At 37.4% G+C, this 11,717-nt stretch overlaps 1 protein-coding gene across 2 annotated transcripts in view; it reads right to left on the reverse strand.

Moving 5' to 3' along the window:
- LOC149951943 (ATP-binding cassette sub-family C member 4-like) overlaps positions 1–9,392 on the reverse strand; it is a 42,515-nt gene extending 33,123 nt beyond the window's left edge. For both annotated transcript variants that reach the window (XM_090170157.1, XM_090170158.1), the window contains exons 1-4: positions 9,217–9,392; positions 2,850–2,960; positions 1,146–1,263; positions 829–1,077 (exon numbers count right to left, since the gene is read on the reverse strand). In XM_090170157.1, the coding sequence (XP_090026283.1) occupies positions 829–1,077; positions 1,146–1,263; positions 2,850–2,960; positions 9,217–9,278 (540 nt within the window). In that variant the 5' untranslated portion in view covers positions 9,279–9,392. The remainder of the gene's footprint in view (positions 1–828; positions 1,078–1,145; positions 1,264–2,849; positions 2,961–9,216) is intronic.
- Between the last annotated feature and the right edge of the window lie 2,325 nt (positions 9,393–11,717).

Below are 11,717 nucleotides of genomic sequence, written 5' to 3' on the forward strand. Positions count from 1 at the left end.
TCTTAGCCCGTTATTATAATTAACTAAATCCTTTTAGCACGACTAGCTAAATTATTTTACCCTTATTTAGCAATTATCAAAATAGTTTTAGCCCAATTTAGAAATTAGAATTAGCTTAATTATTTTCCTTGATTTAGCAATTATCAAAGTAGTTTTAGCCCGATTTAGGAATTAGCTAAATTATTTTCCCTGATTTCCCAATTATCAAAGTACTTTTAGCCCGATTTAGGAATTAGCTAAATATTTTACCCTTATTTAGGAATTAGCAAAATACTTTTACCCTGATTTCTGAATTTTCTAAATCTTTTTAGTTGGATTTCGAAATGAGTTAAATTGGTTTTAGCCTGATTTTCTAATTATATAATTATGTTCGAGTCTGATTTTCTAATCACATAATTATGTTTGAGTCTGATTTTCCAATTATATAATTATGTTTGAGTCTGATTTTCCAATTATATAATTATGTTTGAGTCTTTCCAATTATATAATTATGTTTTAGAAGTTAGCTAGTTCCAGAATTAGGAATTCCTCCACGGGTGTCCCCACCCCTGTCCCCACGTATCCCCCCGTTGGCGTGGCTGTAAAGCCCAGTTCACACTATAAAATTAATTGGGCCACTTAATTGAAACCAACAAATTGTAAGCAAGAAAACTGTACAGTGTTAACAGAAAAAGTTGGAACAATGGTTACAATTTTTCTGTTCACACTGTACAGTTTTCTTGCTTACAATTAGTTGGTTTCAATTAAGTGGCCCAATTAATTGTATAGTGTGAACTGGGCTTCAGACCGATTTGTGTCTATCAAAAAAAAAGTTACTAGTGAACGTACCTTCCGGGCGACCATGGTCGAACAGGCGATCCTAACCCTCATTCCTATCCTTCGAACTTGTATGAAATAAGGATGTCTCGTGAACTGGCATAAAACGGTGGACAGACACACACCCGCAGACGAGACGTAAATCATTTGCGTCTGCGTCAACCTTCCCCGAAAGTACTTGTCGGGTCCCGGGTTTGGTTGCGTGAAACATCTGACCAGAATGCCCAGAGATATCGCCTGAATTACTTTCAGAACGCATTCCTGCCGGGAGACGGAATGCCTCAATTATTTTACGTAATTAGCGAGCTCACTGTCCATGGGCGACTGACCTCTATCAAGGGCAAAATGGACGCTAGGACGTAATCGCGTCCGAAAACGCGCACGATGGCTTTGGATAAACTGAATTGCTTGCCTTCTTTGAACTTTTCCAATTCGGTTTCCCATTCCCTGTTTTGAATTTGGAAGAATTATAAAAATTAATTTTTGGTATAACCATATGTAAAGGTCTAGCGTAGAGCCCCATGTTTACGGTATTGTCCATGCGAGAAGAAAATTAACGTACATCTTCTTTTTCAAAATTTCTACATCGAAAATATTATTTTACACAAAATATATCTCAAATTTGAAAAATAAATACCTTCAGAAACACAACTCTTTTTTTCTAATAGACAGTTTTAAGGGGTTTTCCCCCGAGTTCTTCGGTTTCCCCTTCCATAAAAACTTGTAGAGGTTAACGGTAATAGTTAGTGTAGATGAGCTGTTGGCTCACGTGGCATGTAGGGCTTGCTACCACCCTCCTACGCATTATAACCCGGCCACCTGTTTAAAGGCATAATACGTCGCTATAGATGACTTGGGCCTAAGGTGGTGCCTTGGGTATTAGCCTAGCTGATTATTAAATAAGTTGTAATTTTAAGTTTTATTTTAAAGCGATAAAATTATTAATAAGCCTTGGCTACGGTGCTAAGTGCTCTCGCTCTCGGCGGAGATTTTCCCGCGTGGTTCTAAGTTTAAAATCGTTCGCGAAATTTATTTCAGAAAAGCATAGTTGAGGACGTAGCCACTAGGAGGTGCAGATTTTGAATACTTAATAACGGGTATGTGATCGTCAAAAAATTGCCTAGACCTTTGCTTATGGGCACCTTATGATAGACTTATGATATAACCATAAGTAACATAGGATTTGAAAGCATGACACCTATTCTCAGGGTTGGCAATTTTTTGATTAAAAAAAAAATCAAATAAATCGATTTTTTTTATTTAAATCAGATTTTTATTGATTTTTTTTTATTTTTTTATTTTAATTAAAATTTCAAAGTTTTATGTAATTAAGTATCATAATTTTTTCTAAAACCACTATGTTTTAATTTTTAAAGACTTAATCTATATATATATATGTATAATGAATTTATTAAATTTAAGCTAATAATCATAGAGAAGTTTTTTAAAACCTATTTTGGTACTTTACAAAAAAAATTCGGCAGAATCTCCACCCACAGGTAGAATCCAATGCAACATTAGGGGGAAGTACAAGAAAGATTATATTTAAACCTAAATTATAGCAATTGGCCAGGTTTTTCTTTTTCAAAAATACTATATAAAAATTGATTTAAATCAACGATTTTTTTTTGAAAAAAATCATTGATTTAAATCAACGATTTTTTTTTGAAAAAAATCATTGATTAAAATCGCGATTTAAATCGTGATTTAAATCAAGTTGATTTAAATCGGCTAACCCTGCCTATTCTCCTAACATTTTTTTTTAATGATAGCCTTTTTTCGGCAATGTCAACATTAATCATAACGCGACCAAGGATGTCTTTGGGACTGCGAGGTAAATCGCCGTGCCACCGAAGGCTTATTGAAAATTTTAATGTTTTAACTTGTATTTATCACCATCAATCCAGATAATAATCGATCTATCACAGACTATAATTAACTGAAAAAGAAATAGTTCAGTGTGTTATTTGGTTAGTGTCATGACGTTACTTTTGGTGTAACCAATAGGGGTTATTTAATTTGCTGAAACAAACCTTTGTAATTCGTTCCCCAAATGCTCGGCGCTGTCGGCTGGGGTGCAGTCGTCAAGGTCGTTCTCCGTCACTCCTTCGGCGTGACCTTTCTTCAGGAATGGTATCAGCCACCTGTCGTTGTACAAATAATTGATTCCTTAATTAATTGTCAAAAAACTCCGGATTATTTGTCATTTCCCGAAATTGAATTTGATGTCCATATGTTGTAACCGGAATATTTTGTCCTTTTTGTTCGTATGGGGACTTTTAAAATTGTGACTCGCGTGGACGTCCACGCAATACCACATGGCACATCAATTTTATCATCGACATCTGTTTTACTCGTCGAACCTTAATAACGTCGCAAATGGACTGGCAGCGGCACCTGGTAATGATGCCGGTCACTTGTTTACATTTCAGTAAAGATAAAGGTAAATTAAAAGTCCAAATGTAATCGTGTCAACAAAGATAGCAAACGTTAAGGTAGATGAAGTCACGTATCCCTCCTTAGTTATTGTAGCTGTTACATATTTTCATCTTTCCTATTTCTTATTTAAGGTAGCTGTTAGCTATTTCCCTCTTTCCTACTTCTTATTTATAGTAACTGTTAACTATATACTTTCTTTACTATTTAATATTTATAGTAGCTATTAGCTATTTCCCCCTCTCGAATTTCTTAGTTATGGTAACTGTTAACTATACCTTTTTTACTATTTCATATTTATAGTATCTATTAGCTATTTCCCTCTCCCGAAATTCCTATTTATGGTAACTAATTGTTATTTCCCTCTTTCCGATTTCTTACTTATGGTAACTATTAGTCGTTTCCCTCTCTTCTATTTATTACTTATAATAACTATTAGCTATTTCCCTTTTTCCAATTTCTTATTTATTGTAGCTACCAGGGGCGTAGGAACGTTCTAGAAGTTGGAGGGGGTAAAGAGAAACGAAAAGGGGTCTGGAGAATGTTTTTGAATTTTTAATGCAGTGTAGCTTCTCCGAATGCATGTGTACTTTTTACTAAATTAGGCCAAAACTATTCGCTCACTTTGGGACGAAAAGAGTACACCTTTTACCCCAAACTACCAATTTATTCCGTAGAATAACACCCAAACTGTATTTTGAAGTTGCTCGCTGTTTCCTAAAAATTACTCCAAAACTAGCGAATAGTTTTCGCCTTATGTAAATTGGCGGGAAAAGACTGAAATTTAAACACAGTTGAGGTTCTTAAGCTTTATATGCTTTTAAAATGAGAATTTGAGCCTTTTGAAGATTTCAACTGACCAAACAGTTGGAGGGGGCAATAGCATTAGTTGCCCCTCCCAGCAAAATTCTAGGGAGGGGCATTGCCCCCTGCCCCCCTGGTTCCTACGCCCCTGGTAGCTACGAGCTGTTTCCCTCTTACTTATTTATTGTAGCTATTGTATACAAAACCGCCGTATATTAATTGATATGTTAGTTAAAAGATTTATTGAAACTGCTAAGTTTTTAACAACGAGTTTGTTTTAATAGGCTCACGGCCAACTTGTTCTCGGCGTAACAATGGAAGCCCGCGCGAGACATTTCGCCCGCTTCTGGTAACTGATGAAATAAATAATTCAATGTGTGTCGGAATTGATATATGAGAACAATTATTTCACGAACAGGCCATCGAATAGGGGTCGAACCGAAATGAGAGCGGGTTCGACTGACGGAGAGCAGGTGAAGATTATTGTCAAAAATAAATAATTTCTTAATTTGAATAATGACGCTCTCTCTCAATCCATTTGAGAGCGTGAGTACGCGATCTGGGAATTCAACGATATATATCCACGCCCTACTTAACCTGACATTTGGAAGATCACGTATTTTTCGCGTCTTTGGCCTATTTGCCTCTTACTTATTTTCGTTTTGTTTAGAACCAAACGGGAAGGTTCAATTTATGTTTAATGGGGTTGTATAACAGCATCGCCAGATGGAGAAATGAAAACCTAACAAGTTGGCAAGCCAAAATATACCTCTCCTCGGAAGAGTTTTTAATTTTCAGTGAAGCGTAACTGTATCCGTGGTTCTGCGGTATAACGCTCACCTGTCGTGCAAGAGGGCTCGGGTTCGAATTCCGGCCGATTAAAAAATTATACTACACCCAATGACAAAAAGAGGGCGCTTTTGGAAAAACCTTTTCCCTGATTCTAAGAAACTGGGTACGCAGTGATTACCCTTTGCCCCGAAAATGTGAACGCGTTCGCAGGCCTGACAGACAGACCCACAGACAGACAGACACGGTGGTTGTATAACACCTCCTAGGGTACAAAGTCCCCTCGGAGAGGTAAAAAGTGGAGTTCACATGTACCCTTTTAAACGTTTCTCTTCATTTTTGGCAGAGGTTCGAAGCGTTTTCTTCGAACGTTCGATTTCGAGCGCATTTTTGATAAAAAAATGATTCTGTGACCCTAATATTACCACTTTCTGATTCATACTCGAGTATGCACTGAAAATCTGTAACAGTTGTTGAAGGATTTTTGCTTCTTCCGATTGTTATGTCACGATAAATCATGAGACGATTTTAGTTTAGTTGAGTCATGTTGTTGTTTACATTAGCAAGGTCATCGTTAATGTATGTTCGAATGATGTTGAAAATCATTTTTAATTATCGACGCCAAATCGGTGAAAATAGTACGGTCAAAACTATTATTAAGTTTAGACTGAAAGTATTTCAACAGTTAACTAAATAAGTTGCCGAGGCACCTTTTATCAGCTTAGCCGGAATAGCCACTTGAAGGGGTAAAACGTAAATTTCGTGTCATTTTGTGTTCGTATAAACCGAGGGACTGATCACTCCGCGTAATCGGTGTACAGAGCCGTACCTTTGACTGTACTAATGGGATTACGCGTAATCTTTGAAGTCCCTGCCTTTGGCAGTGCTAATCTAAGCGTAATCCGGCGTAATCGGTGCACATTCATTTCAAACGTTAAACGCGTCTAAAGGACCTTTAGGAAAAATTTATTATAAGCAATTTGGGGGCCCCTAGAGGTCTAATTGTACCACGATATTTTCCTTACAATCTGGAAGATACTAGGGCAAATCATTTGAATTTGGTTTCTAGATTAAGAAACATTTTCGTCTTTCTAAATTGTCTTGCTTTTCTAAAATTTTTAGCTAACCGGCGATCGTCGGTCAGATCGGGGCCAACTCAAATTGGGGGCCAAAGAGGAAAAATTATGGCATTAATGTGAAATGGGGCCAACACAACTGCATAGCCGGCAGCCAACTACTAGCCAGTCCGGCCTTGGTTTCTTTTGTGGGTTCGGTACCAATACTAGTAGCCTGTATTTTGAACGCACTATAGATAGAAGGACCTCTGTGACAAAAATATTAAGGCCAACAAACTAGGCTTTATGGACACCATAAAAGATTTACTGTAAAATTTACCAATTGCCACTTGAGAAAGCGTTGTACCCTTTACAATACATGAAAAATGAACTTAAAGGGTATTATGACATCTTTAGTGAATTTTTAATACACATTGACCATTTTAGCAGAAATATGTCAAATACTTTTTCCAAATTTCTGATGTAATGATGTATCAAAGTTTCAATTGGAAATCTTCTCTGGGTAATTATGAGTTGTCTTTGGTGAACCATAGGTGGTATTCACGAGAAGATGGCGGCCATTGCTCTAAGGTAGATAGTTATGGGGGAAAGGGGGATGACACTAGCCTTCCACTACAGCGATGATGACGTAACGAGAATACACCCTATACTGACAATTTTGAGAGTTCTCTATTTAATAAAGAGTTATCTGACCAATAAACGGATCATTGGTCAAATAAACTGGCTTTCTTTGAAATTTGTATCAGTAAATTTTTAGAGTTAACTGTGAGTATTTATTGACAAAACGTGAAATATGATTTCGAGGAAAATATTTAGTCATAGTAAATCGCCAAATTTGCGGCAATACGATTGGTATATTATTTCTTATTTTTTTGGATATCAGAGCGCAAAGTATGCCAAAGAAGAGACGATTTTTACTTCTTAATTGTTGTTTAGAAATACCCAAAAGTGTACAACATATTTAAATCATTGTGCTTTAAAGTCGACGTTTAAAGTAGAGTTGTAAGTCGGAAAATTACCGAGGTGTTTTTTCCGGAAAAAAGGGTTTTCATTCCATGATTAGCCTTATATCGTTCGCAAATTTAAATTTCGCAACATTTTCACCTAATTGTTTCGAATCCAAAAGTAAAACTAAACACCGATAGGCTAGTCACTCCGCGTAATCAGTGTACAAGCCCATTTGACTGTACTAATGAAATTACGCGTAATCTTTAAAGTCTGTACCTTTATCAGTGTTGAGTACACGTAATCGGTGTACAAGCCTGTACCTTTGACTGTACTAATGAGATTACGCGTAACCTTTAGAGTCTGCACCTTTATCAGTGTTGACTACGCGTAATCGGTGTACAGGCCATCTGACAGTGGTTAGCCCCTCGACTAAACGTCTAGACTAGTCTAGAATAAAAACCCTTATATGTTTCCATTTGATATTATATAGTGTGTAGCACTTGTTGTAAGTCGTTTTAGACTCATTTTTAGTGAACCTAGACAAAGTTGTAACCAGGGTAGCTTGATAATTATCGATTGATTATTATCATGATTGAAATAATCATTATAATTATCAAATCGAAAAAAACGCCGATTTTTATGGTTTTTATATAAGTTCAATGTCTAAATGAAGTGGGCGACACAGGTTGAGCTGGATTTGGCAGTACGAATTTATTCAAAGCCATATTTACAGGTTGTAAGCAGCATGCAAATGAGCAGGCGCATAGAGGGCTTCACGCATTTTCGAAGCTTCTACAGGAATACTCCTATATTAATACTTCTTGGCGTCAGGGGCGCAACAACAGGGGGTGTCCAAGGTGTCCGGATACCCCCTCCCAAGGTGTCCACGCAAATGTCTTATGTGGGGTTTCTTTTGTCATTAATTTAGCAACTGGTTGGACACCCCCAGCTTTTGGAGGTTGTAGCGCCTCTGCTTGGCGTCGAAGAATCATTGAACAGGTTTCATTGACGGGTTTATTCTGGTTACGAAAATAAATGAAGATGAATTTCGTACATAAATGCGGTTAAAAAGACACCGATTTTGGTTGTTTTTGAAAAAATCATGATTTTTTGCAACCCTGGTTGTAACACAAGGTTTCTCAACGTTTTTTGAGTGAAACAAACCAGGATTCCAAATTAGTGAGGAAGTGTTTTACTCCAACTATGCTGAAGATAGCGTTGCGCCGCAATAGGGGGTTTCCCCGTTCTATTTAATTGAAGCCGCGAAGGCTCTATTTTTGTGTAAATATTTTCCTCGCTGTCCCGTTACCTTGATATCTTGTTTTCAGAGCTTTTAAACGCTCTGGAATCAACGATGACGTTTATTACCTTTTCTAGTGCAAATATATGGAGTGTATTTTAAATATTTCTGAAAACAATTTGTTTGATATTTTTCCGATTGGCGGAAAAGATTCTGGAAACTTTTCCAAATTTAATTTTTCCGGAAAATTAACAATTCTACTTTAAAGAATTAACCGTTTAGATAGTTTCGGTTGCATTTTTGTTTAGGTTCACGAAAAATAAGTCTAAAATCACTATATACTATTAGAGGAAACAAATCTGATAAATCACAACCAAATTTACACCGAATTTGCCACTTATCTGGCAAAATTTCAAATATGAGTCTTTTTGTTCCGGGATTTCGGAGTAGGGTAAGAAGAGTAAGGCTATGACGTCATTCTACTCCGATTCTGTGGTGGCAAATAGTTTGAGTCGGAGTAAAAACGTTATTCCAAAATGGCTGCCTGTGGCCTTTTTAACTGATAAATTCTGGGTAGCAGACGACAAAATCCGATTTACTCCCTTACACCTCCTTTTCAGATGGAGTAAAAAGAGTAGCCCTAATACTCCGGAACAAGCGAATAGTTTATGGGGCGGAGTAATTCTAATCCCCGGAACAGGTGAATAAAACGTTTTAGGGTAAAATGTCGAAATAACGTATGGTTCATAAAATCAAAGGTGAACTGGATACATTTTAGTGTGGTGGCTGTGGGCATTTTAGCCTCACGGCCCTGCCCCCAAAAACAATGTTTTAAACACCATCCCCTTATTAAGACAACAGCAAAAAAATAAAACCTTGGTCTAATAAAGTGCTCGGTTTTGAAATATGGACTTACCAAAATTAGGACAAACATTTTATTATTTCGTTGAAAATCATCAAAATGAAAACCGTTGAATTTGCGCGATACTTCTAAAACCAAACCATATATTAGCGCGTTACAACGCGACAAATCGTAGCTAAAACACGCTATCTTATTCAACGTATATAATACGCAGTACGCGCGATAACGGAACAAAATGAACTCACCAAAACGTAATTCTTGAGAGAAAATTAGCATTAACGAAAGGGTTCTCTTTGTTGGAAGTCATTACTCTCGGGAAAATTTCGCGTTCCTCACGTCTCAATTGTTATTCAATTGTTTATATTATAATAATCAAAGCGCGGATGAAAAGTGAGGGAGAAACTGAGTCGCCGCGCACCGATTTGTGTTTGGCGGAGACATACTCTCATTTGTTATTTCCAGCTCCTTTCTCTTCTGGTTTACTCGCAATTCTGCAGAGATGCCATTAATTTTTTTCTGGGTTGATTGACGCCCCTTTTAACACCTTTTCTTCTCCGGAACACCGCTGTGAAATTGGACTACTTTGTTGATATTATCATAAGACTATCAAGGCCTCTAAGTTCGAAACGAATGGAATTTGAACGTTAGACTAATGTCTGGCCAATTAATGATAATAATAATAATAATAATAATAATCAGCTAGGCTAATACCCTTGTCACCACCTTAGGCCTAAGTCATCAAGCGATTTTTAAAGCCATTAACTCAGGTCGCCGGGTTACAATGCGTAGGAGGTTGGTGGCAAACCCTTCATGCCACGTGAGCCAACAGCTCCCTACAATCACTATTACCGTTAACCTCTACATTGGCTACATGAATCCATCTGGTGGTTAAAAATTTAAACTTACGCACAAATCCCCCAATGCATGCTACCGGATGGCACGAGGTAGTATAGGTGAGGGGGTTTGGGAGAATTTGCTCTTCTTCTCCGCCAGGTGGCGTAGATTCTATTATTGTTTCTCCCACGCCTATCTAGTGCTGAATACACGCGCCTTTATGCCCAATTCAAACTTAGGGGGGGCCTTGATTGTCTTATGATATTATTCACGCTAGGTAATCGACTCCAAGTTGGACACTGAGCAGTCATAAATTTCGTAGCTTTGATACTGCTGAAAACAATGAGGTTTAAATTGGCGAAAACGCCGCCGTCGAAAGTTTTTGTAATTTTTTTGACGTAACTTATTTTTTTCAAGGCATTAAATTTTCAGAGGGGGGAATTTTTCACCTTCGTGCCGCCTTGGATTAAAAACGTGTTACTGGATATTGCACTCCGGGAATTTAGTGATTTTCAAAAGTCTGAGATGCCGCTCGCGCCATCTATTGAAGTTTCGCGTTTTGGTGATACAAACAAGACGGCGTTTTAGGTTTAAGGAATTACCGAGCGGCAGATCACTTTGTTACAAGGTGTCCTAATAATCATGATTAAAAAGTTAGTCATGATTTAATCATTTTTAATCTTTGTACAGCCAAAGCTACAGATTTAATTTTAATCTAATCTAATCATGATTTAATCATACGAGGGGTGTCCTAATAATCATTGGAGTGAGCTGCCCCTCGGGAATTACACACAGCTTGGATCAAAAACGTTATCAGTTTTCAGGTACGTTAAAACGTAATCAAACTTCTATTCTTTTGTATTTATAACGCACTGTAAGATTTTATATAGTCTTAATAATTTTAGGTATTAGTTTCAATGGGAAAGCGAAAAAGGATACCCCTAACATATGTGGTTTCCTATCATACCTGGGGTCGCTGTTACATTTGGGATAAGCACAGTGCTTAGTTCTTCCCATAATATTCAATTTCAATAGTATTTGCTTAATTTGAAGTTAGCGCAAATATTATAAATCTCTCGTAATTTCTATATTTACCACAAAATAATCATAACAAGAAGGATCTAAATGGCGAAAAAACCAGTAACTTTTTCAAATCACTGTACGTTACGCGCATGCGCCCAGATTTACTTGTATCACCATTTCCATGACAACCCCACCCCGCCCCGTTTTTTTTGGGGCCATTCGTAAGGCGCCCGAGAATGCATTGCAATATCCAGTAACACGTTTTTAATCCAAGGTGCCGCCGCCGCCGCCGTCAATAATTTCTGAAAAATCCAGTAAATAATTTTGACCAAACGCCGCCGACAAACCATATCAAATCGCCGTTCTGCTCTATGCGAAAGATGTACTCAGGGCGACATAGAATATGTATCCATAACTATAGTCTCTGTGTTTATGATTCTCGGAAGAGAATTTGATTCTTGCCTGAGTCGACCCTAAGTATACAGTGCTTCCTCTTGGACCATCTCATTTATCCCTTTGGCCTAGGAGCAACAAACACAGCACCATTGTGGGGTGCTATGTCAGGCCCGTAACCAGCCACCGAAACTCAGGAGCGTTAAAAAAAATTTGGAGGGGGGGGGGGGGAGGCAATGCCTTTATACTAAAAATCGTAATTTTTAACTCCCACTCCTGAAATTATTATTATTCTATCACTTTCAAAATTTTATCCCATTTAAATATTTTTTTAACTTAAGCAATAATTTTTTTAGGCCTTATATAAAGAAAACCTTACTTTTAAATCTTTTAAATCAGAATAGCGCTCTCGGAGAACAAGAAAACCCAGTTAATTTTATTCGTGGGGTCCAATAAAGGTCGAGGCGCGGTGTTTGAACCATGAAGTACATGTACA

Source organism: Leiobunum rupestre, chromosome 3 (assembly GCF_980474605.1).
Source record: "Leiobunum rupestre chromosome 3, qqLeiRupe1.1.hap1, whole genome shotgun sequence".
NCBI classification, from domain to species: Eukaryota; Metazoa; Arthropoda; class Arachnida; order Opiliones; family Sclerosomatidae; genus Leiobunum; species Leiobunum rupestre.